Source organism: Strigops habroptila, chromosome Z, assembly GCF_004027225.2.
Source record: "Strigops habroptila isolate Jane chromosome Z, bStrHab1.2.pri, whole genome shotgun sequence".
In the NCBI taxonomy this organism is placed as follows: Eukaryota; Metazoa; Chordata; class Aves; order Psittaciformes; family Psittacidae; genus Strigops; species Strigops habroptila.
Window position 1 is genome coordinate 54,741,954 of NC_044302.2, and position 26,676 is coordinate 54,768,629.

The window sequence follows — 26,676 nt, forward strand, 5'->3', positions numbered from 1 at the left end:
AGGTTTAAATGGGGAAAAGTAAATAGGTGTTTCACCATTCATCACTCTGACTAACTTTCTGGTTCAGACAGAATAAGCACCTTGTCTTTTCAATGTGAGTGGTATGGTGGTGTGTTCTGAGCACCATAAACTATATAAAGAGTAAAAACAAAGAGCATTAGAGCTATTGTCTTGAACTGTTTTCTTCAGCCTCTGTTGTCATCTTCATCTGGGAAGTCTACACAGACAAATGCAGCAATACATGTGAACAGTGCCATATTAAAAGCCTTGGTCCTACAAAGCAGAGAACTAGCTGTGAAGTACATGTTTGGGATCTCATTAATTGCAGCTTGGTTTGGCTTCGCAGGAACACTTTCTCAAGAGAATTCTAGTGGGCTGATACTACATAATTACCTGACTGGTAGCTGTAGGTCAGTATGGTGCTTTCTTCTCTTTCGTTCGTTCGTTCGTTCTTTCGTTCGTTCCTTCGTTCTTTCGTTCGTTCCTTCGTTCTTTTGTTCGTTCCTTCGTTCTTTTGTTCTTTTGTTCTTTTGTTCTTTCGTTCGTTCTTTCCAATAATTTGGAAAAGAACAGAAGAATTTTCCTGTTTCAACTTGTTCTTTAAACAAATAATTAGCAGCATAAGAGAAGTCCTAGTGTGTTGCTATTGACCGTGCAGTGCTGGTACACCTTTTGCCTTCAGTTTAATTGCTTTTCTTTTCCATTTTGGTGTGATTTGTACCTGATCTTTTATACTAACTTGGCCACTGTAAAAATCATTTGTTTAGCAGAGTGGGGGTGGATAAAATTGCAGTGCTGCAACAAATAGTGCTAAGTTTTGTTTGCTTTTTAAGAGGTGCAGTTACTGTCAGTTTTCTCCAGGCTTACAGATATGTCCTCCCCAATCGCTTTTTCTAATTAAAAGGCAACAGATTGAAAAACTGCTTGGTACTGCTTGTAGAACCATAGAGTTAAAGGCAAGTGTGGCATTTTATAGGCTATAAAATACATTTTTAAGAATGAACATGTTATGAGACTGTTACCATGATCTCTAGCTTCACTTTGTCATTCAGCAGCTTTTGATTTAAGGAGGGAAGTCAGTTGCAAAGACAACTCTGTCCTGGAGGACACAAGTCCTACATGCTGAGAGTGGCTGGGTGGAAGAGGTTTTCTGCACTCTTGAGTATTTTGTAACCAGGAAGATCCTCCCAGGCTTACAGGAGCGTGCACAAGTCCTTCGTTTTTCTTCCTAGGGCTTCAGCTCAGCACAGTGCTTAATGCTGCAGTACGCTGGAGGAGAGAGAGTGCTAGCTATCGCTGAACAAATGAGGAGATGGATCAGCAGAGGAGATTCCCTGCCTTTTCCATATAAGTCTTCTGTACACAAGTGTAACAGCGGGATGGAAGTTAACCCTTTGTGAGAACAAGCATTTGTTATGTTAAATCTGGATTTTATCAAAAAGACACTGTGGGGAAGCAATAATACAAGTGTCAGACTTTCAGCAGTTGCAAATCCAAATATTGAGTCACTCATGCAGCAAGAGAAGCCCACTGTGATGTATCAGTTTACAGCTCTGGCAGGTTACATATATTAGACTTCAAAATGCAAATTAGACTTTGGCATAGTTGCTTTCTCAATTTTTCTGAGCAGCTAGCATTGGGGAAGCACTGCTGTGTTTCAGAACAACGTGGAGCTTAACTTCTCAGAAGTAAGCTCACCAAGTTTTAAGGAGCTATAAGATGTACAATGACTGGACTAAAATTGTCAATTGTTACATGCTTAGCAGCAGTTAACCACATTTTTGTTCCAATTTTGCTACATCTTGAATCAACTTCAGAAAAGAATTGGATAGCATGCAAATTCTGATACTGTAGAGAACAGTATTTTCTTATCACACCTTTCTGCATGAGTCCAGCTCTTGCTATTTAAAATTCATCAAATTTACAGTAACCAGAAGAATTGAGAAAATAATGTGAAGCTACCTAATTATGAAGTGAAGACTTCCTGAGAGACTTTTATATTCATTCTTGGATTTCACACTGTTTGTTGGTAACTTTGTTGCAGCTTCTTGACATGCGTATGGCATTTAGCTGATCATTGAGGTAGAAAAAAATCTTTTTAAATAGTGAAGATAGTTATATTAGCATTGTACTAAGAACCTTTTTTGAAGTACCTGAAAAAAGAAAGGTTGTGTAGAAGGATTTTTTTCTTTTTTTTCTTTTTTTTTCTTTTTTTTTGGGCGGGGGAGTGTTTCAGTCTTTTTTTTCTTACCCTCAAGGTGTTCTGTTTAATAGAATTCCTTTGCTTTATATGGTGTTAGTGATAGGAAAAGCTAGCAAAGCATTTTTTCACCACTTCATATTCTGATCTTTGGGCAAGAAATAGCAGGCATATAAACTTAAACATTACCAGTAGCTTTTTCAAAGCTAGGAGAGGCAGGTACTTTTGCTAGGGTTTTGCTGCTTAGATGGTGTTACTGCAGTATACATTGATTTCTTGAAATGCCTCTGTTAGTCTCTTAAAAGGTAAGAAGTGGGAAAACTTCCCAGAGGCTTTGGACTTAGTGTAGGAAAGGTACCACTGTATTTGTGTGTATATGTGCGTTGTAGGTAACAGTCTTGGAATGCACCTGGCTAGTCGTGGCTGCACAGTACAGTAACTTGACATGTGTATAGTATGTGAGGGACCTACTTGTGTATGTGCTTGACATGCAGAGAACTGTTAAAGGCAGTAGCTAAGTGGGACTGCTCCGTCACAAATGTGTGTGTATGTACATATGTATGTATGTGTAGTTTGTGTATCCCATGGAGTCTCCAAACCACTTCATTCTGTGAGGAATTTTATGCAAATAATGATGCATAATTAAGCACATATTTCTATGAATAAAGATGCAGTTTTATATAGAATTATTAAGGAGTATGCATGTAAAAAACTTCTGAATACTCATTATCTCACTTTCTCTGCAAGTGAAGTTTGAGAGATGCCAAGATAAATGACCAGGGTGAAATCTCACAGGAATTTTTATTGCACTTTTACTGAAAGAAACTGGGTTGGAGATTAACCAATAAACGTTATTTTAGCAAAGGAATGGTTGGAATCTGGAGCCTCAGTTCTGCATGACGAATTCTAGAGGTTTGAGGAAACGGTTTCAAACTTTGCAAGTAGTCTCCTATTTTGAAGCCAACTTCACATGAAGGAGGAAGGTAGAGTGAGTGGAACAAAATTACCTTCAGTTGACCAAGTCCAGCCATTTTGCAAATTTTCTAAATACAGAAATTCATTTATTTCTTCAGCATTTAGAAAAGCACGCCTTTATTTGACAGCTGTGCAACAAGGTTGAGTTACTGTTTAAACCTCACGCCGTGAATGGACTGGGTAACTTTTCCATTGAGAAATATGAAGTGTCAATAAGCAAAATTCCCTAAGAAGTTTAAAGGGGTGTGTGGGCAATTGTCACTTTCTAAAATGACACTTAAAAGTTAGAAACAGATCAAATAGAGATGACTGGCAAGAGATTGGATACCAGTTCTTGATATCACTTCCTCTAACCAAAGCTGGAATGTAAGGCTCATATGGATTTATGGTATATGCCATTGTTGGTATTCACTGTAGAAATAAGCACATGACCTGTTTGCTAGTGTCTCTTCAGTCTGTGGTTCAAGATACTGCTAAGAAATCACTGGTGTGGGTGGTTGACTGGGAGCACGAGATTCTGTATGTTCTTTCTTTTTGATGCAATGTACTTCTGCTTTCAGGTTCACATAACGCTAAGGACCAAAGAAGCATACATAACATTTCTGTGGTGCTGGGACCAACCTTCTGAAAGAAGACTCTAACTTTTTGCCTTGAAGGTGTTTGTCCTGGGACTGTCTTGTCTTTGGAGAAGAGCTCAACAGAGAAAAGATTTTCAGATTGGAACCATTATAAGTAAACCTACTTAAAGGACTTGCTACCTGGAGACAGATTTACGGAGTCCTGCTTTTCATCTGTGTTCCCACTGCAGACTGTAAACAATGAGTGAGTTTTGGTTGTGTTTCAACTGCTGTATTGCAGAACAGCCTCAGCCTGTAAGTATGAATATTGCCAATGCTTTGTTTTTGTATAATTAACTACATCGTTCACACTTTCTGTTTTTCTTGCAGTTTTTTAAATTACTGCTGTTTGGCCAAGCTCAATGAGAATTAAATAATTAACTAGCATCCTGGCTCTGTGGGCACAAAAATTGTCTGTTCCAGACTGTTGTCACACAGATATTTTCCTGTCCTTGCGATCAAATCTGTCTAGTTTTTGTAAAGAGCCTTTATTTGTTTGAATTGAAAAGGAGAGGAAGTAGTCTAAACTAATCTAAACTATCATTGTAAAATAAGCAATTTTTGAGTGGATATATGTAAAGGTCCTGGCTTCTGCGTGGCTTAAGGCTTGCCTTCAGATGTGGTTGGACAATGATGAAGGAAGGTAACGATTCTGTTAAAAAGTCCAGAGTGAAATCAAGTTCTTCTCCAGCTTAATTTAATTAAGGATTTCAGCCTTAATTGTTTTATTAATTTTTAGATGAAACCTTAGGAAAGTGAAGGGATGCACTCATACTGTAAATACTTTTTTTTAATAGAACTTGGAATGGTGGTTGTGTGAAAAAGTACATAGCAAACAGTCGTATAGAAGCACATATCAAAGTATATTTCGGACAGAAAGTACAGTAATAGTATTTGGTTTCATATGTTTGAAGTACCTTTAGAGTGCATTCCTGAGGCCAGTGGTGTTGGGAGAAAGTCTGCTTGCATGAAGGTGAAATTAACTGGGAATATGGTTAGCACTGTGAGGAAAATCATTATATGGTGTGACATCCGTATCAAGCTAGATGAGTGTACAGAAAGGACAGCCATCTTGCAAATATGTGGAAAAGAGCCCCATTACTACTAAGGGTATGTCAGAATTACAGTGACCAAGAGAATCATGGAGTGAACAGAACAAACATTAATATGTTCAGATGACAATGTTTGGCTTTAGGGAAGCTGCAGGATTAAAATAATAATAATCTGATGTTAGGTAGTGTCATTGCGCAAAGCCTGAATGCCAGACTGGTCCTTGGGTGGCAAATACTAAAGTTGTAACCATTACAATTTTAACAAATGAATGCAAGTGTATCCCTTAGTCAAGTAGAGTTGTGGGAAATGAACTCTGAGATACCAACAGGGGAAGCTGCAGTCCTCTCCTGTTGCTTGGATGCCATGCAGTCCTTTAAAATGCTAGCTGTGTCCATTTATAGCCAAAGTTACTGCCTAGTTTTTGGAACATCTGTTTCAATTAAAAATAAGGCATGACTGTTAAAAACCTTTGAGATGGAAAATAGCATGTTTGTTTACAAGAATCCTGAGGCTCAGTCCTTACAAAATCTTGACTTATGTTTTAGTTATTGCCCCAAAAATACACAGTATGCTAGTACAGCATGTGGGTCATAACTCACGGAAAGGGTAGAGAATGTACTTCAAAAGCGGAGAAAAGGAAAACAACCCATTTTTGTTGGTCAGTTTGTGCTGACCTGATAGTGTGCATTTGCTTAGAAAAATAAACCCATCCTTATGTTTAAGATACAAATAGCATGTTGCCGAGCATTGACCTAGTTCCTGAAATCTGCCTTTCAAATGTTGTAGGAGCCTTGCTTGTTATGAAGTGCCAAAATTTTTCAGGATGCATCTTAGATTAGAAAGTTGTGGGCTCTGCTTCACATGCTTGACAATAGGTGCTTAATTGTCCTTCCCCTGCAATTACTCAGCTCATTTTGCTGTGTTGTACAGCTGTTTTTCAGCCATGCACTGTTGCTGTAAGCAGAGTATTTAATCAGATACATACACATCTGAGTAAGTACAGGAATGTTTTTTCCTCTCTGATTCGTAGCAAAGCATGTACTGTCAGTATGTGCATTCAGTCTGTCAGTTTAGCCCAGGTTCTCAGGAGAAAGGCCTCATCTGCCCGCTTTCATCCCTTTCTGGTGCCTTCTTTCATTTTTAACTCCTGCATCTGAACTTCCCCATAGCCTGAGTGTCGCAGCCATCAGTTTCATGTTCAGCATGCTTCTTCTGTGGAAGGACTAATGTGGTCTTGTAGCAACACTAACTCGCTTCAGCCTCTCAGAATATAAGACCTTGAAAGCAGGAAGTTACTTAATCTGCCACTTGCTCTGATCAATGCTTAAAATGTTCCTTTTGTTTTTAAACTTCCATTCTCTGAACCCTTTTATTTTCTCATTATCTTTATCACGTGCTGATATCTGGGACACCTTTCATGTCACGGTTAGTGACATAAATTTTTATGGAATTTTTACTGGAAGAAAAGCAAAACTTTTAGTAGTTGCATATTTCTGTGATACTTACAGCTTTCATTGAGCTAAGGAGGTCTCCTACTCTCTTGAAATCAGGATGCAGGAACTGTCTCTGCTTTCTTCTGGCAAAACTCTATCGTATTATGTTAGGAATCTTCAGTACAGCACCTCTATTCTTTGTGCTGTAGTGCACTTAAAACAAAAAACATGTATGTGCACTGAGTCCTTTCAGTAAGTTTAATAGAAGGCTATTATTCGGGCTGTACACAAAGGCATTTTCTAGGTTATTGCCAATACTCTGTATGCCTTCCAGACTTGCATATGGGTGCTTTCCAGTGCATTTTCATGGTTTTGAACCATGTCTTTTTAGATTAGATTTGCACACTGTATGGCAATAAGAACACATTACTTAATTTTACTGCCATCACTTTCCTAGCAGCATACCCCAGGGCAGAACAGTAACAGTGTTGCAGTTATATGTTAATGCACTTTAAGGGGTCCTTAATTAAAAGACAATATTCAAGTATTATGGTCATCTCTTGTTGAAATCTGTCACAGCACAGCTTTCTGTCTTTTGTCGGTGCTAAATTGTTGCACCATGTTCCTGTGAAATAAAACACAGACGTCTTAGAAGCAGTGTTCTTCTCTCTCTCCTAATTTTTTCTGGTTGCTAAATGTTTCACTGGGTGTTTCCAAGACTGCAGTATTCATAATAAGATCTTGGAAGGGGCATGTTTGAACGTGGGTCTCTGCTTCACTCTAACAGGATGGTAAATGAAGAAACTGAGTATGCAAAGAAACAAAAATAAATAGTGATGCAGTTGAAGGTGCATGGTGGCTTAGGTCTTGCTTCTTAATAGCCCAAGGTCTTTACCACAGTAGAATGCAAACAAAAGCCAAGGGAAGGTGTTCTCTTACCTCCTTCTGGTTTTCTCTTGTCAGGTTTGGATTGATAATATGTTTTACCACAATGAAGACTGCAAACAACCAGCTGCTTAGATACCTGCTTTCATTATACCAGGGAGGTGATATTAATCTCTTAATAACTATGTTCAGGTTTTCTTGGTTGTTTAAATAGCCTGAATTCAATCTCATGATCTGACCCAAACCTTTTTGGTATTTTGAGAAGAGTAGCATTTTCTATGATTGCACTAGGTTTCTTACACCTCCCACTGATACCCTTTATAGGTTCTGTTAGCTGATCTTGCACTTTCCAGTGACAAGATGAGGTTTTCTTACCATGCTTCCTATATGCTATCATTCCATCCACTGCTGTGTTTGAGTCAACTCTGCCAAATCCCTACTACCGGATGCATTGCTTGGTAATGGAAGTTTAGAGAGCCTTTTATCTTGCAGATTTTCAGAGAAGATGTCCATGTTTTGTTGGGTTTGTTTTTCTTAGCCTGAGTTCATTGCCTACACCAGGAATCTGTTATTTTTCTCCACCTTTTTTTCATGTTCTCTGCATTTTTAACTTGCATAGTTAATTTTTGGTCTGAGAAGCCTTTGGTCATGATCTGGTGCGCTCCCACCTGGTTTGGGCCACTGCCTGGTACAGCTGAGCTCTACAGTTTACTTTGACCTTTTAGTAAAGTGACTGCTCTGCTATAAAGGAACAAACTGTGCTCTCCATCTTGTTCCGCTTCCTTCTCTAGTTAATTAGTTTCTGGTTTGTTGCTTATCTCTTGTTCAGATAACTTCCATATTGGATTTTGTCAGAGGGCTGTTGCAGTTTTGCTGCATGCTATGCTGTAAATGTTTAAAGTGGTTTAGAAAGTGAAGTTTCCTTCATCTCTTTTTTGATGTGTGAAAGAGGATTGACCGATCTGTATTTATAGTGGGAGACCCACCTTAAAATACAGGCAGAGGAAACCTTGCACATACTGCTGTATTTATCAACTGATCTGAATGCTAAATGACACAAATGACATAAATGGTCTTGATTCTGATTACTTAAGGAAATTAACCACATAGATATTGTCAGCTCTAGCTTTTTTTCTAGAAAAGGAGTCATAGATATAGCTAAAGATCTACCACCACAAGTCTTGAAAACTTGAACATGATAAAGATAATTAAGCATTCAGTATGCATAACAAATGCAGAATAAATCACCTTCAGTAGGCTTGCACAGTAAATCGGGAGTTTGCCACTGAAGTCGTCCTGGGCCAGGCTTCCCATTCGGTACAGCAGTTCTGTGTAAGTGCAGCTTCTTGCTCAAAATAACTAAAACTCTGGCTTTCTTACTCAACAGCTTTGATCAGCCTACCACATTCAGTAAGTCTATGAAAGACTCAAATGTAAAAGGTGACAACTCTAGAGAGCCCTCGTATTTCAGAGTTGTCGTACTGAGTTACATATTGAGCTGCCAGTTAAGATGTTTAAAATTCCTTCTATTTCCTATTCAGTGCTGTTGTAGAAGTAGCCTGAGGGAACACCTTATCAAAGAGGGCAGAGTTAAATAAGCAGCAAAATACTTGGCTTTTATTTCTCAAGCCTGATCTGTTTGTGGTGCTTTCAGCCTGATAGAGCTGCTTTAGATTTTTCTTTTGCCTCTAAATTAGCCCCACATGCTTTAAAATATCTATTGTGATGTTAAAGTATTAGAATGGTTACAAAGACAACAAAAAAGGCAATATTTTATGCGTTTATAAATACTCGAATGAAAAGTTAATATTTTGTGACCCTTTATAATGGCTCTGAAATCTATAGGAGCTCTTAGCTGTACTGGTGCTATTTATTTAATGTAATAGTAGTTGATGGGATGGAAAGTAGCTCTTGGGGGGGCTGGGGTGTTGATGTGTGTCTTCACATGATGAACATATTTGAGGAAGGATGTAATATGCTTTTAATATTTACAGGTTCTACAGAGCTTAGGCCTTCTGCTTGAACATGGGGGGGAAGTAGATTGTGCTCTTTGTTGATCTGGACACCAATGTTAAAGCCATTGAATTGCTTGTTTCTTTTAAATCTCAAAAAATTACAGTAAGAAGACATCTTCAAAGGCAAAACCCAGTATGAATTTCTGACAGAAGGAGCTGCTGTAAGAAATGCTGATACTGCCCCTCACAAGTTCACACTTTTGCAGCTGCCCTTGGAGACTGTGCTGAAGCATTTATGAAATTAACAAATCCAATGCAATTTTTTCAGCTGGTTTTTTCCCATTCTGCTTTTCAAATTGCAGCCAGGGGAGATAGGCAAGCTTGTGGGTTTAGGGGCATTGCTACTTGCCAGCAGCTAGAGGTGGAGGTAACCTGGACATGGTCTGAGATGTGTGCTTTTACTGACTCCATGTGGAAGTATGCTTTGTGTTAGTGAATAGAGGAGTCAGCATTGCTCTAAAGCTAAGTTTTCAGCCTTTCAGCTCTAACTGGTTTTGATATGAAAGGGAGCATTGAGAGTAGAAGCTTCCTCTGCTGCTATCTTACTGTATTTTTGTTGTAAGTTTTCTGTAAGGGATCTGAGATGTTCTGTTGTAGGCAATTCTTAAAACCAATATGCAGCTCACAAAATATGCATTTTTAAATGGCTGTTTTAAAGATCTCTGCCTGCACTTAGATTTTTAATTCCAACATTAATATTTCACAATTATTAAAGTTTTTCTTTTTTCAGACTTCTCAAACTTTCCGTTCTGCTGTTCCTGTCATGACTCTCACTTACGCATGAGACATGCATGATATCAAAGTTCCCATTGAATTACATTATAGCTACTCTCCGTGTATTCTCAGAGATCCCCAAGTTATAAGATACCTGTTAAGCCAGACTTTAATATGTAGTCACTTGCAATGATTTTCTCACTTTCATCTGCAGAGTGGCTTAGCTGATTGCTCTGGAATGCTGACTTCTGTAATTCTGAGTTAATATCCTGTCACAGAGAAAGGAGAACGGAAATGTGGAGGTTGGGCAGAAAAGCTGAAGCTGTGAACTGATTCAGGGAAGTAATGCCTCTCTGAACCCATCAGTTTTATTTTTGTTTTTCAAACAGTTTTAGAGAGGTTTTTAGCTACTTGGGTGTACCCTCAAGAGAGCTGTAGTTTACTACAGCTGAGGAAAGATACCATCTCTCTTTGTGTTTTCTCCCTCAAATAAATGTGTGACATTGAGTGATTTGTTGACACGTCATGCTCTGGGAGTGACCTGGCATCAAAAGGGAGAGGTTCACCTGGCATTTTTTTTAATAGTTTTAAGTTACATTATCTTGCTTCTTGCAATCATTAAATTCAGCTCATTCAGTCTCAGAAAATAGTGTGGGTTTATAACATGCTCTCTTCAGCAGGCATGAGATCTTCATAATTGTTTGTTTCTCTTGCTTGTGGTAGGACTGTTGTTCAGTGTGAATGTAACTACCCTTTTTGTTCTGCTTGATGATTTATCATAGAGGACTACCTGGTTCATAGTTTGTATGTTTTGGTACTGGGATGCTCCCAAACCAGAATATTTTAATTTTGTTTCATCTTTGGCAGGCCTGCATTATGGTTTAGGTGTTTCTAACCTGCACAAGATGGTTTGAAGTTTGTGTGTGGCTGCCTTATCTGTGGAGATTGAGAAATAATCTCCAGATTACCAAAATCTGGTTTAAAAAAAAAAAGAAGCATCAAAATTGTGATTTGTTTAGCTAGACCAGCACTTCTCTGCTAGCATTGCATGGCTTTTCATGCTCTACTGCTGTGGCATGGTGGTATTAGCCAGCTAGAGCTCCCCACTTCTGAAGCAGAGGCTCAGAGCTCCTCATAAGAGTGAACAGCAGGAAATGCTGCTGTTTATTGGAGGATGCCTTCCAAGAAATTGTGACCTTTTAAATGCTTGTACTTAGTTAAAAGTCAAAAGCATTTCTGATAGGTAGTGACTGTGGTGACAGATGAGCGCAGATGAACTCTCTGGAAATCTGTCAGTCTCTTATTGTGGCCTCATATTGTTTTAAGCGCAGGTTGAAGTCTTGCCTCCACTGAAACCCCCATGTTATGCCACTAATTTCGAGTTCAGTTTTCTTGTAGCTCAGGCCTGATTTGAGAGGTCAACATTGCTGTCCTTGTTTTACAGCTGGAAGATGTTAGGCAGGTTATTTAGGGAGCTGCGTGATAGTCCATCGGTGGCTTCAGAGCCTCTGACCTTAAATGACAAAAAAACAGAAAAATAGTTTTCGTATATGGGGTGATGTGGTAGGTAGAGAAAAATGGATAGGATTTGGATAAAATGGAGGAAAAGACTTCAACAGGATTGGTGAATAGATGATAATTGGGGATTGTGCCAGAATGATATAATTTGAGGTGATGTCACATCAGGGTTTTCGAAAACAATTGCATAAACTATAGTTATTAATCTTTACCTCCTTATGTATATTTGTCTAAAACTTGCCTTTTGGGTTGCTTTATTAGTTTTGTGAACTGAAAAACTGCTGCTTTCAGGAATTAAAGAAAGCACAATTGGCTCTGTTCAACTGGAAACCGAAGTTGTATGTTATGGGAGTGTAGTATTTATAAAAGAAAATTACTTTTATAACTCATTAAGTTCCTCTAAACATAGGGGGCTTTCAAGCCAAACACGCTTCAGGTAGATTTTTTGAAAGATTTTAGTAAAATTAATACAGGACAACATGTTACTTAACTCTCTCTAGAACAAATATGACTTTAAATACAGTTTGCCATCCTCCAGTTACATGTAATTTCTAGGCTTTAGGATGATGGTTAGATTGTAGATTACTGTTAAAATGGGACAATAAATCCTGCAAGGCATGTATTCTGAACAAATCTTCTAGGATATGCAAACACACACACATTTATGAGTGTGTGCATGCGTGTAACATACTGGATTGCTTGTATCCTTGGTAGCAGCTTGGCATTGCTGAACTTGAGAAGAAGAAATGCCAGCACAAGAATAGGTGTGCTGATCCACAAAATAGCAGGCAAGAGGAGCCTACGGGCCTTTTATTTTCCGTGGAAAAATACCAAATGCATATTTTCTTTTTTTAATATCAGAATTAAGCTTTAAAAATTAAATGCTTCTTCAATTTGTAATGCAAAAAAAGGAAGATCTGTGGGAGGAAAGAAAATAAATGCAATGTCTGTACTTCAGAGAATAAAAATATAGGACTGATGTGAAAGAGAAGAGCTGGTGCTATTTTGCTGCTTTTAAAAAGTATTTTAAAATCTGTCAAAGATTTTTAAGCCTGTTATGCTGTGTGGATATTATCTTTTCTGTAAGCTAACCATGAAGACAGTGCAAATCTGTAAAACACTATGCAACCAATGCTAGGCTGCTAGTAGCAGTGAGTATGAGGGAGAAGTGATTAAAGTGGCCATAGTGAAAGCAGCGTGGATTAAATTGGCTGCTGGAAGACTAGAAAAGATATAATCAAGGTCTTTTTGTATGGCCCTACCACTACAGAAATAAAACATACACACGTATCTCAGGTCAGTGAGATTCAGCTGTTCCTTATAATTCAGGAATAAAATGCCAACATTTCCATTGAGAGAGTAATTCTCCTACACGGAGAAGATAATCAAGAGGAACTGTATACATTTTAATACTTACACGTCTTGATTAAAATCTGGCAAAAAACTGATGTGTGAAGACAGATGTGTGTTAGCGGATTTGGCAGTTAAAGAACTGAAGGTTATGGGGTTTTCTGCAGGGTGCAACACAGTGTATTTCTACATAGCAAAGGCATACAAACTGTAGTTCCTGGTTTCTCTGATTTGTGAGGTACGTTTTAGATGGTGGGTTGGATTTTGTTGTTTTGTTGTTTTGTTCAGAGTGTGTGTGTGTGTGTGTGTAGGGAATAATCAGCTGAATTGCATGAAACAAGTGCCAGAGTATTACTCTCAGTGCGTGACTGCTAACTGTGCTAACATTCTCTGAGGAAAGGCACTACAAACAGCTTAAATGTTAAGGCAAAAATCTATTCTAGCTAGATTTTTAAATGGATGCTGTTAATTATAGATTACATAGTTAAGTCTAAAAAGACAATATATACTTGATGTTTATTGTAAATATCTTTTTCCATATCTAGAAAAATTATAATACAAGAGGAGTTTCTGAAGTGCACAACACTCACGTGAAGTAACAGCATTGTATCATCTGCCATAATATTTTATAAATGTGGGGGCATCTTGTTCATCCTTTGAAGACAGTAAAATCAGTCTCCTTGTATGCTGCTGGTAGCATGCTTCATATCACCAAAACTACATTCTGCAGTATCTTTTGTCTCTTGCACATTCTTTCTGAACTTGACACCAGTGTAAACACTAATTTCTGTTTAGTCAGAGTGAACAGAAGAGCTTACAGGAAAAGTGATCAGGTACTCTACAGGGTCTTACATTACATAATAAATCTAGCATTCAGAATTGGTCAGCTTGCATTATTACCCAGTGAAAATGAAAGAAAAATTATAAAGGGAATGAGAGGATTTTTGGGGGGTTTATGTCCTTGTATTTTTTTATCTAAAAAAGACAGGGAAAACTTTTCTTTTGAAGCATGCTCTGAAATACACCTTGAAAACCTGCTTTACATTATAGTTGTTTGTTGGTCAATAAAATGTACATCAAGTGATTGACTCTTATAAGAATCCGTTTTTGAAAATAAGCAACATTTCCAGTTGCCAGGTCTGCAAACTTGATCTGCGTTCAGAGTCCAGCTGAATCTTTTTCCCACACTGGTATAGTAAGTTTTCTGCAAGTAATCCCTTTGCTTCAGCTCACTGGAATTTAGTAAATAATTTGGTCATGCCCAAGAAGGAATAGAATTCAGCTTAGGCTCTTAGCAATGTTGCCTCTGCAGGCACTGTGGGGGTGAACATCACTGACAACTTTTTTATGACCGAACATAGCAGACACTTGCAATGTGTGAGAAAGGAAATGCTGTGGGATGCTAACTGTGGTATGGCTCATTCTGTTACTGTTCCTCAGATAAATAACCACACCTAAGTTTTAGATTGTGTTTTATGCAAGTTTTCTTGTTTTAGTTTCTTAATCAAGAATGAACTGTAACTATATAATCTTAAAACACAGAAGAGTGGTCTGAAAATGGAGCCTGCACGGAAACAACTGGGAAGGACAGAAAGGTTTGGGTGTCTCAATTTTTTCCTTTGTGATCCTAAAGACAGAATGTGGAGTGTCTTTGATAATGCGTACATCTTTCCGTTTTCTGACTTTTTTAGCTAGGCAGCTGGAAAACAAAACCTTTGTTCTGTTCTTAGTGGAGAAACTTATGTTTGCCCTTGAGTTTTAAAGAATATCAGATTCTTAAAATGTACTTAAAATGTATTTGCATTTTCAGTATAATATATTAAAATTAACACTTCAAAGCTTAAGATACTATGTTTGAGATTGTCTAGAATGATGTTAGAACTAGGGTCACTTCTGAAGCTGTAATGTTTGGCGTTGTGTAAAAGCAGCTGCAACGTAAACCAAGCATACATTGTTTTTAAGACAAACTTTTTAAGCCTCTGAAGAGCTATAAGCAATTCCCTTTTTTTCAGGAGGGACTTTAACATAGCTGCTACAAATAATTTAGGACAAAGAAAGGTAAGGGAACAGCCAGAAGCTTAAAGTGGCAGGATTTCTTAATACTATTCTATTGTCTTCTAACTCTACAGCCTTTGAGATTTTTTATCGAGGTAACTTGTATATCAGTTGTTCTTTCCAGTAGGAGAAAACAGCAGCATATCAGTAAAATTCCTGCCTGGATGGCTGTCAAATGACAAAGTTGACTAATACCTTTAGGAGACCAGGACAGAGGTGACAATAGAGAGGAGTGAGGAGCTGGGCCAGGGAGGACTCCTGAGAAGTGAGTATGTGGTGGGATGTAAATGCCAAGTCACCTGGAAGGATGAAATTTTTCTGGCTGTCCATGCCTGCATACATGTTCATTTCACCAGGTTGTGAATAAAGAGATGTGGAGCAAACACCAGAGAGACGGCAGGACTACCACAGCCTTCTGAGTTTCAAAAACTGCGGGATCTGAGAGAGCTCCATGGTGCTCAGTGTTGCAAAGCCAAAGCTTCCCCTTCTGCTGAATGTTAAAGAACCATGCTTTCCTATTCTTCCTGTCTTAAGAAGCTCCTAAATATGGGCTTATTCTGGCAAGACCCATAGATCTAACACACTGAGAAAGCCACTAAATTTCCTGGATTCCTACAGTGGGTCCAACTTCAGAATTGACAGTACTAGACTGAAGGAATAGTGGCGAAAAGGTACGCAAGTAGGAGACACAATAATAGAAATTATGCTCTCACAGTAATAAATTTATCACAGATAAATTAGTGCAGAAGACCTGCAAGGCAAGGAGGGATAGGCTTGGCACAGAAATGGATTAGTAAGTAGAAAGGTTTTTCTGAACACTACGACCAGCCAACATTGCTTCTAAAATGATTGTGTGATGTGCTGTTGATTGTACTTGTTAGTCTAGCAGTAAATTCTGAATCATGAATGTACCTGAGACTGTCTTCAACAAAATTTGTGCCTTGTCTTAGTACAGCGAGTGGAAAGAGCAAGGAGCTATTGTTACTACTCCTGAATACTTCTTTTCAATGGGGCTGTGTTTAGAAGAGTAGAATTTGACAAATAAATTAGGAATTTGGGGCATTTTCTGACTTGATGAAATTTAAATAGTTAATGATTGTTTACACTCAAAATCTGAGGAATTGTGGCATGCCTCAGCTAGACTATGCAAAAGTGCCTGTACATGCTTGGAACTGGTGTTTTCCTTTTGATAGGAGGTTGGGCAAGGCAGTAAGGATTCCTTTGTTTTGCTAGGGAAAGCAGAACACTCCTTGAAAGAACTTCCTTGTTGAACTGAAATAGGTAGGAATACAGTGCTGGACTAGAAGTTTTCCATTTTTTCTTCATCTTTCAAGTCTATGGATTTGCAGTGGCACATCATGTTGCTCTTCCTTTGCCCTCATGCTTCTGATAGGATTTGTTAAGTAGCTCCTGAATAACCACACTCTGGGCACAGCCTTCTGTGTGGCTGCTCTGTTGGATACTATTCTGAATATGTCAAAAGCTGAGCAGAAAGCTATTTTAAGTCAAAGCACAGCTGTTGATTGAAACATTTCTTAAGAGTTGCTGGTAGAGTGCTCCTCCAGAGAAGCTTCTAGCTATGCTATGTGTGGGCTCGGCATCTCAGCATCCCTAAAATATCTACTTCCCCATCTGTTGCTAAATTGTGTTGGATGCTTGCTGTATTGTTTATTTTTAATTTTGTGTATAATGCCATCATTTCAATGTCCACTAGTGCGATCACCTTTCAAATGCATGACTTTTTCATAGTGTGGGGAGAATATGTAAGGATGTTCCTGCTTCCCTTGTGTAGGTTGACACTCCATCTTGCTTTGAATTTCAAGAGCAAGCAAAGAGAGACTACATCATACATATTTTGGTACACCCTTGTTCCAGTGACTTACCTAAAATGAACGAGATGATCAGTTTTTCCAACGTTCAAATTTGAGATCTTCGCGTAAGTCATCATAGGAGCAACCAGTGGGATGGCCATTGAAGCAGATTTGTGATTCCATGCTTAGGTATGCTTCTCCACACTGCAAATCAGGGTACCCAAGGCTGTGTGACTGTGTTCATATGCTAATGAGGTGGCTGGTCAGGATGCCTTTGGAGCAGCAAGGAAAACCCAGAGTTAATGAGTTCACAAAGGTGGCAAGTAAATGCCAAAGGGAAGATTGCCAGAAAGGTCATCAGTCAGGAGTGTGTCTCATGGATCTGACACACGTTAAATGTAATAGGAATAGTTCCCTTAAAAAAGGATTTGTACCAAAAAAAGTATCTTCATTTGGATGCTGGAAAGAGACTCTTTGTCAGAGACTGTAGTGATAGGACAAGGAGTTTCAACTTAAACAGGGAAAGTTCAGGTTATATATAAGGAAGAAGTTCTTTACTGTGCGGGTGAGGCACTGGAACAGGCTGCCCAGAGAAGTGGTGAATGCTCCATCCCTGGCAGTGTTCAAGGCCAGGCTGGACAGAGACATGAGCGACACGGTGTAGTGTGAGGCATCCCTGCCCATGGCAAGGGGGTTGGAACTAGATGATCTTAAGGTCCTTTCCAGCCCTCACCATTCTATGATTCTATGATTTAGATCAAGTTCATTTTGATAAAACTTCACCGTGAAGTTAGTGGTACTAGAAAAGCAGGTGAATGCTTAGTTATTTCATATCCGTATGCTTATAAACAATAAGCTGCTGCTACTTGGGCAAACTAATGTTAAGCTTCTAAGATGACATTCACACAGGTATTTAAAAGCTGATGAATTCACTGTGTCTTTGTTGACTCTTCAGGATATTAAATGTCATGGCTTTGTTTTCACCTGTCATGTAAGTACTAGACCTTACACTTGTTACTCCTACTATGAAAAAATACCAGTGCTGTAACTCCTGAAGATCCATCTGCTCCCAGTAAGGGTATTACTGTGAGTTGCATGTGGAGATTTTCTGAAAATACCATGTGTGCTCTGATTTGTTGTCATAGTCGAAGGTGAATCACAATGTGCAGTACCAGACTGCTGCTTGCAAGCACATATGGCAGTGCACTTACAGCTGTTAAGAGCAGTGGATGTTTTAACTAGCCAGTCCAGAGAAAGTGTTAGCCTTAATGAAGAGATTATTTTTGTATGGTGACTGTGACTGAGGAGGATCCTGTATCTGGCAGTAGCTATTGCTTGTTTGGAGGTAATAGTTTATTATTTGTTCTTTTACTTTTCTGTGATAGAGTTTGGTATGTGCATATATCCAGAATGTACATGGGAGTATGGAAATCTTGTATGTAATGTATCTTACGCAACGTGTATGCTTCCATACAGGTTTAAATGTGAGCAGATGCCTACATTATTTTAGCCAGCTAGCTCTGGAAAGTCTTATTACAGGATTTGTGAGCACAAAGCATCATTCCTTAACAAAGTAATTTCAGTATGCAGTGTGCTTAAGGATACCCGAAGCTTTGCTTGTGTTGTAGCTGGAAAGGGGAATGACATTCATTTGGTTGAGCAGGAGGGGCTACATGTTGTAATCCTGACACATGTTCTCTAGAGAACTACAGCTCTTGTCATGCCAGATGACCTTACAAGTATTTCCTGTGTTCTTTCTGGAAAAGGTCAGCAAGTGAAAGAGAAGAAAGCTGAACATGATGCAGTTTGTGGTGTGTTATCAGCTTTTATTTAAAAGCTCTTAGAAATTTTCAGAAAGTTTGTATTGTGGTGTTATCTTATATCACTTGTTTAATCTGTATCCTTCAACATGTGATCTCCCCAGTGATTTTGATCACTGGGGAGAATCTACAACATCTGTGGAATAGGGAAGTCAGTTCCAGCCCGCTCTACATTTTTCTTTATCAACAGCTGAAGTTAGAGACTTGAAAAATCATATAGGTGACAAAAGACTTCTGGATGTTATCTAGTGCAATCCCCCCACTCAGAGTAGAATCAACCAGACCAGCTTTCACAGGGACATGTCTACTTGTGTTCTGGTGATCTTTAAGGATAGAATCCAGATTCGTTAGGTTCTTGGTCCAGTGCTTGACCACCTACATCACAATTTTAATTTAAAAAAATTTTTTTTTTTTTTTAATTGGTGTTTTCTATCTTGCAACTTCAGATTGTAGTTCTTCATATTATCACTGTGCCACCTCCAAGCCTCTCTCTCTTCTGTACCATCCTGTTAGGCAGTGAAAGACTGTTAAGACCACAAGCAGATGTCTCTTCTAAAGGGTGAACAAATCCACTCTTTCAGTTCTCTCTCTCCGCCCTCGTGAGACCCCACCTGCAGTACTGCATTTAGCTCTAGGGCCCCTTCCATAAGAAGGATGTGGACCTGCTTGAGTAAGTCCAGAGACCATAAGGATGATCAGAGGGCTGGAGCACCTCTCCTCTGAAGAGAGCCTGGCAGAGGTGGGCTTGTTCAGCCTGGAGAAGAGAAGGCTCAGGGAAGACCTTTTAACAGTCTTCCAGTACCTAAAGAGGGGCTACAAGAAAGCCGGAGAGGGACTTTTTACAAGGGCATGAAGTGACAAGAGAAAGGGGAATGGCTTTAAGCTGACAGAGGGTAGATTTAGATTAGTCATTAGGAAGAAATTCTTCAGTGTGAGGGTAGTGAGGCCCTGGCACAGGTTGCCCAAAGAAGTTGTAGCTGCCCCACCCCTGGCAGTGTTCAAGGCCAGTTTGGATGGGGCTTTGAGCAACCTGGTCTAGTGGAAGGTGTCCCTGCCCATGGCAGGAACATTGGAACTAGATGATCTTCACAGCTCATTCCAACGCAAACCATTCTATGATTCCATACAGCGTACACCAGAGCTTCTTCCCCTTACCTGTGTCATAGCTCTGGATTCACTCCAAAAGGTGCAGTGATGAACTTTGTTTCCAGCTGTGTGGGTTGGTAATAAGCATTTGGTCCAAGCAGCACCTAACATGTTAGAAGTTATACAGCTTGGCAACTGTAAGAAAAGTGCATATGTTAAATGCTAAGTTCTGATTTTTGCTGAAATAACACAAGCCAGTATCACAGCCTTGTTCATTGCGTCCTGCTATTCTTGTCATTGATAAATTATCTTTTACTCTATAATCAGACTGTGTAGTCCATCTAAAAACATTAAAGAAGTATGGTTGCTATAGGAGAAAACCAGTATTATTATATTAGATAATTGTTGCTTGGTTGGGTTTTTTTCATTGTTAGAGGCATTAATCACCAGAAGTAGTGAAAATAAGTTTACTGGAAAGAGAAGTTAATTCGTGGTAGAATGTGACAGCTAAGCTACAAGTTATAAATGTAATCTTAAAATTGTCTTAATATGTATTTTGAAAAGGACAGTATTTACTACCTATACTAAGGAATGGATTCTGATTTGCTATGTGACTTAAATTTGGTTTAAGCATCTGGAATGGAACAAGTTCCCTTTAATGTGTGAGCTAAACACATTTCTTTAAAAGATCTATTGTCTTTCCTAGTCATTTGACCTCATCTGGCAAATTTTCCTGTTTATTTAGAAAACATAGGCTACAATTGCCAGTTTTATCATGTGATGACTAACACCATCATAATATAATGGAATATTGTGTAAACACATCAAAAAACAGCCACTTCAAAAGATTCAAGAAGGTGCTGGGTTTGCTAAAAGCAAAAGAGCTGTTTGAGATAACAATATGCAATCCAGTTTGAGGTATTAATTTACAAAATAGATTAATTTCATGTGAAGTTAAATTTAAAATCAGGCTGGAAGATTTGATAAAGTCAGTTTCTCTGCCGTTTTTCATTCTTTTATTTTCCCTTTTGTCTTTTTTATAACTGTGAATGGAACTGCTAGTTTCTTTGCTTGGGAGTTCAGGAAGTGACAGTTTGCTTGTTCTTTTTTTGCTGCTTGAGTCAGTAAGTGCCAAGTGATTTTGCTTAAAGGCCAAATCTAGTGTACATTTGATAATCAATTTACTATATGCTAATTATAACAGCTTACATTATTATTAAACTTACCTCTTTTCAGTCCTTTGTCTAAATTTCCAAACTCTTTCTCCTTTAACTGGAGAAGTCAAGTAGCATCCTGGATTTCTTGAAAACTTGATGAAAGCAGACTGTGCTGGAGGCCTGCTACTCATTTCTGTTGCTTAAGAGCTGTCATGAAAACCTGTACTGATTTTTCCTCCTGCTTTGGTTCTGATTAAGCCATAATTTTTAAGATCCATAAGCAATAAAGACTCTTAAAGCATTCTGCTAGAAACTGCCCATTTAAGGGACTGAGAAAAACGTGTTAGTAATGGCAGCAGCTTTGGTGTTTTCGGTTAATGAGGGTCATAGAGCTGGTCAGAACACTGTGCTTATCACCACGTTACTGCCTTAGAATACATCTGCCACTGAACTATGGTGATTTGAAGGGAGTAGCTAGCATTTTAATTTATCTTGCATGTTATCTTAGTTGTGTTTCTCGGTGTTTCTTCTGTGTGGTAGACCTCTTGACATAAGACGTTTGAAACTTAAAGGTCTAGTTCTTCATCCTTGCTTCTTCAGTCACTGTTAATTTATGGTTCAAAAATTAAATTAAATGTTAAAACTAAATATCTGCTAGTGCCTGACTGAACTTTTAACATTACTGTGGATGGTATCTCTTTAATTTCATCAAGTTTTGCATAGTTCTCGCATAAATGTTGGAATTGGCAGTGGAAGCTCATGGGCTTAAAACGCTGGAAAAAAAAAAGTACCGTGATATTCATGGAAATGTTTAGGAGGTCTGCCGCCTTTTCATCTAAAATACAGTACTGGCTATATGACGATATCATACATCCATCCATTGGTTTCACAGTACCAATTTGCTACATAATGATCCAGTTGCTAGAGATGGGAGTGTATTAGCATTCCAGCTTTATAAATGTACATGCATATTGTTGGCTTTAACATGAATCTCCAGCTTCCTAATTAGGGAGGACTGTGAGGAGAAATGCATCTTAAACACACAACACACAAAAACAAATACAAGGGATACCCTTGCCCCTGCAGCTCCTTTATGTAGGGTTTGATGGAAGACACTCTCTAAGACCTTCTTAGGTAGTTTTCATGGGTCAGTATTGGGACCCCAGACACGTGATTAAGACCACAACATATCTTGAAAGACAGACAGACATCCTATGTGTATCAGACTATTTTGGGAGCATTATAGCACATATGTGGGAGGACAGAAAGCCACCTCTACAGAGTGATGTGATACTTCCTATTCTGAGCAAGTAACTAGCTCTTTCGCTGTGTTAGCATACAGAGGATCAGTTGAGTGGCATAGCACAGGGATTCCTTTGCTCCTGGTGCTCTTTTCAGAGCAGATACGAAAAGCAGGAGAGATCAAAGAAGGAAAAATGAAGGGTGTTTTCTCTCTCCTTCAGTTTTTCCTGTAACCATCTGAATCCCCCATCTTGAAATGGTTGACTATCTTGTCTTTGATTAAATCCTTTCCTTAGATTTCTGTCTTAGCTTTATCTTTGGCCTGTACTGCTTTTGAAATTGTAGATGAGTTCTTGAATACGAAGCAAGCAAACAGCTCTATTTCGACAGAGAAGTCTATCATTGAAAAGTTTAATAGGTCACTTTGTTCTCAGGGAAAAGTTATGAAACACCTATCTTGATTAGTGGTGAAGATCCCAGAGGCTAAATTAGCAGATTAAGAGCTTGTTTTTTGCATTGGGTTAGTCTGAAATTAGCACTAAAATGCATAGTAACAGTTCTCAAAAAAAGAGTTGCTGTTTGAGGGTTATTTGTGAAGGAAGGTTAAACAAGTAGCTGTAAGCTCCCATATAAATCTGAAAGTTCCTATTAAAAAAAAAAAAAAGGCAAATCACATATCTACCTATCACTGACTTGAAAGCAAATTCACTAGGCATTGCATTTGTCCTGTCTACCTTAAAAACAGCAGTTGCGGTGGCTCTACTGGGATTACTTCTACTGTAGGGGAGCTGGGGATTAGGGTTGTTTATATTAACTTTAGATCTCTTAGTGTGGCAAAGGATTAGATGATGTGGTTAAAAGTAATTATACTTCATTATGTTCAAATTACTCTGCTGTTAGTTAAAAGTCAAGCTTGCAAACAGCTATTGTAGAGAGTGAATTGCTTGTTACTGTATATGATGCCATTTTAGTGACTGAGATAGCAGCGACTGAGCAGTCTGAAAAACTGACCCCCATGTGGAGACAAGTTTAAAAGCTGTGTAACTTTCTGAATTCAGTCATTTTTCTGCTTTGAAAAGAGCAACATTTTCAGAGGTAATAAATGTAACTGGTCATTCTCTGAACACAGAAATTAATTTTGCAGAACAACTCTTTATTACGTCCATATGGATGGTTCACTTCTCTATTCACCAGGGGGAGTTTCCCAGTAGAGGGAGTATATTAAGTCTTGACCAGGGCTTCAGAGGGGAATTAAATGTTATTTTCTTATCTTCTTGCCAAGAGAGATAAGCCTGTTTTATTACAGTAATCATTTAAGAAAAGGGAAAAACTCTTTTTTTTTTTTTTTTTTTCTTGCTTAACTAGGTTACCAAGTCTCCAAGCTAGCAGTAAGCATTGCTGACTTGAAGGCAGTACTGGCAGGTGAACGGGGCCCACTGAAGCCTCAAATGCTGCTGCAATAGCCCACTCTAATGTGGAATATTATGATTTGATTTACACAATCCTTGGTCTTCTTAAAGAATAAACTGGAAAATGAATCTCTGGAAGTTGATGCTTTTGCCGTGCATAAGGTGAGGTGCTAAAGCATGGTATTTTGTTTTGGTTTTCCCTAATTATGTATCAAGGCCATTTTTGAAGTTAAATACAAAAGTTTCTCATCATTTTGTTCAGAAAGGGAGGCTATAAAGCACAAGGATTATGCCTCAATGAATGTCATTTCTTGAAATTTTTTTCTGCACGTCCGTCTTTGTGGCGAACTTACAGATTTTATATTGAAATAACAGCAAAGCCAAAATAACATGTAATGAAAAATAGTAGAATAAGGAGAAATTATGACAAAATTGAGCCAAAGCTCCTCTTCTTTATAGGTAGTTAGAATGAAAGATAGAAAGAACGGTGTCAGGAAAAGGAAGGTACATCACTTGACACTTTGTATATGGATCATTTCATACTGATCTGATTGGAAATATGTTGCACAAGATCAGAATAGATCAGCATGCTATTTCCTTTCTGATATAATTTACTCTGCCCTACATTTTTTGGAGCACTGGTAACTGAAGTGGCAGAGAAATGCCTTGAAATGCGATATATGATATATTAATACATATTGTTATGTAATACATAAATATATCACGTGCAAAATATTTTTGCTGCATATAAAATAAGACAAAACTATATATATATGGAAGCACAGTCTTGAAAACTGACATTTGTAACATTTTGGTAAATGTTACAAAGTTAGCAGTAGGAAAGTGTTATCGTTGCCTTGTGGTAGCTTAGTGATACTAATGAGGAATAATAAAATGTTCTCAAATGAAAAGCAACTGTAGGTGTGTTAGGTTTTGAAAAGAATGGTCATAACAAAGATTTACCACTCATGATTTGAATACCAAAATTTTTTATTCTTAATGCGAGTTGCAAAGTTCCAGTATTCCCCTGCCACTAATTTGTTGTGAGTGTAGACATACTCTATTTGTTCCCTGTAGTATGCTCGCACTGAAGGCAGTGGGTATTCTGTTGCCTAGTTTCTTGCAGTTAACTTTTCTGAGATCCTAAGATCTCAGGACAGCATGCACCTGGGTAAAGATCATTGGTGTGTGGGAAAAAGAGTTGGCAGTTTGTCTTGTGTGTTAAAGGGGAGGTAAATTACAGGTGCTATGAGAAAAGTGCCATATATGGGAATTTTAATAAAGCAATGTTCTCAGAAGCTCTACATGTTCCAGATATGGTGGTGACTTATCATCCCCTCTGAATTTCCTCAGTTTCCACCATGTTTTGCTCTGTGCCTTGAAAGCATGTTCCTCATCCACACCCACATACCACTTCCATCTGAGGGCTGACCAGGGCTGAGACAGAGCTTTTTGCAGATCAAATCCACACAGGCTTTTGTGTTGCAGCATCCTTTGAAGTGCTGTGTGTCACTTACATCTAGCAGTTTTCTCAAAAAATCTGGTTTAGATTTAGCAGAACATGGTTTTCTGCCAGCTAAACAGAAGAGACTGCTTTTGGTCCCCAGCATAGGTAGGTTGGTACTTGACTTTGGGACACCTTTGTATAATACTCTGACTTCATTTGCAACTTCTACTTTTAGCAGCTTCCAAAAAATAATTATCAGCCTGCTAGGATCTAAGTGACATCACTCAAATATACATTTGAGACCTTGATGTTACTCTGCATGTATTTTCTTTTTCTTATTTTTGAGTGGCCTGTCCTGAACGGCAGAGAAGGATGCATAAGGAGAAAAATTTCCAAACCTGTTCTTTCTCGTATGTATGTATACAGGCAAAGAACTTGCCTAATTCAGAACCGTTGCCATCACTATGAAGTGGCTTGAGCTAGAGAAGCACAGCCCTAGCCTCTGAACAAAATTTGGAGATAGTCAAAAAAGATCACTTCTTCCTTGCAAGCCAAAAATAAAGGGGAATAATAAGGAAATTTTACATGCCTCTGGACCCATCAGTGGAAATTCTTTGTTTAGAGAAACAAACTACAGTTTTAAATGTCTTGCAATAGGTATTTTTTTGACCTATGAAATCGGTATTTCAGAAGAATGCTTGTGGCTTTGCTGAAGGGCAGGTTGTATACGTGGTATAATTAATTTTTTTCTGAATGAAGTTTTTAAACTGTTCACCAAAAGTTTCAAGAAACTTGCACGGTTAAAATTATTTCTGTGTGATGCAGCTGTTGGTGGCTTTCTGAATTCTCATCTTGTACTTTGAAAGAGATGCTACCCTGTGTGGGTGCAAGGCATCACTTGGAGATTAAGAATAGAAGAGACATCAATTCTTTACTTCATTACTATGGTAACTGATATGTGATCCAGTTTCATTGCTTCTAGTATATGTTCAAAGCAAAGCTTCTGAGGTGGGTCCTTGGACTGCTTCCATTCCTCTCAAACATTTAACACACAAACCTGCATGTCCTCTACTTCTGTTTAAAGATAACTTACTCTTTTTGTGGTGTGAAGACTACCTGGTGTGTACTTCACAATTCAAATTCTGCAGATTGTTTTCAAGGGAACAAACTGAGTAAAGCCATTAAAATGTGATATTCTGTAATCCACTTCTAGGATCCCTTTACAGGTCTTTTCTCATCTCTCACCTCTGTTGTGCTCCTTACCACCCATCCCCCCCTTAGTAAAGAAGGAAGTACCCTAGGACAAAGCTGGGGAGAAAGAAGGCTGAGTCAAATACTACAGTTGAGACTTTAATACTACAATTCAGGTTTTATTCTTTGCCCACTGATAACAAATGCTTCAGTAACTTGGCCCAAACCAACAAGAAAGGTAACAGCCCAGTTAGTTAATCAATATGAACTTCCTTTTACTTCCCCCCTGCTAAGAAACAGTCACAAATAAAACAGTTATGGGACATAATGTCTCATTGCAGTTAGGCTGCTAGAGTTGGGACACATAAGTGTTCTGTCAGAAAACATGTTTAAAGCCAGCCTTTAGATGCTCCCAATATTCAGCTGCATGTATGTTGAAGTCCTTTGCACTAGCATTATAAACATGCAGTTGGTTTATATATCACCTTTATAGTCAGATCTCATTACTACAATGGTTAGTGGTGTATGTATATATTATAAGGCTAATTATTTGTGGTATGTTATCAAGTGGAGTTTGGGGCATGGGTGACAGCTAGCGGGAATACATTTTCAATGGGCTGTGTCAGTTCAGGCATGTGGCTTGCATAGGAACAACCATGGAAGGGCTCCAGTGATGCACCAGAGGGAAATGAGCGTAA

At 38.5% G+C, this 26,676-nt stretch overlaps 1 protein-coding gene and 1 long non-coding RNA gene across 10 annotated transcripts in view; both read left to right on the forward strand.

Annotated features, from left to right (window-relative positions):
* Positions 1–26,676, forward strand: part of CDC42SE2 (CDC42 small effector 2) — an 86,065-nt gene that overhangs the window by 48,945 nt on the left and 10,444 nt on the right. For 7 of the 9 annotated variants that reach the window (XR_003994987.1, XM_030511427.1, XM_030511430.1 and 4 more), the window contains one exon: positions 3,736–4,047. Coding sequence is in view for 7 of the 9 variants with exons in the window: in XM_030511427.1 (XP_030367287.1) it covers positions 3,994–4,047 (54 nt within the window). In the remaining 2 variants the exon portion in view is untranslated. Of the gene's footprint in view, positions 1–346; positions 411–3,735; positions 4,048–16,607; positions 16,816–26,676 lie in introns of all 9 variants that reach the window. The other 2 variants (XR_003994988.1, XM_030511434.1) reach the window with 2 other exon arrangements.
* On the forward strand, positions 13,005–16,271 carry LOC115619359. Its single transcript, XR_003994989.1, has 2 exons — positions 13,005–15,080; positions 15,172–16,271. It is a non-coding gene; the product is annotated as an uncharacterized LOC115619359 (long non-coding RNA).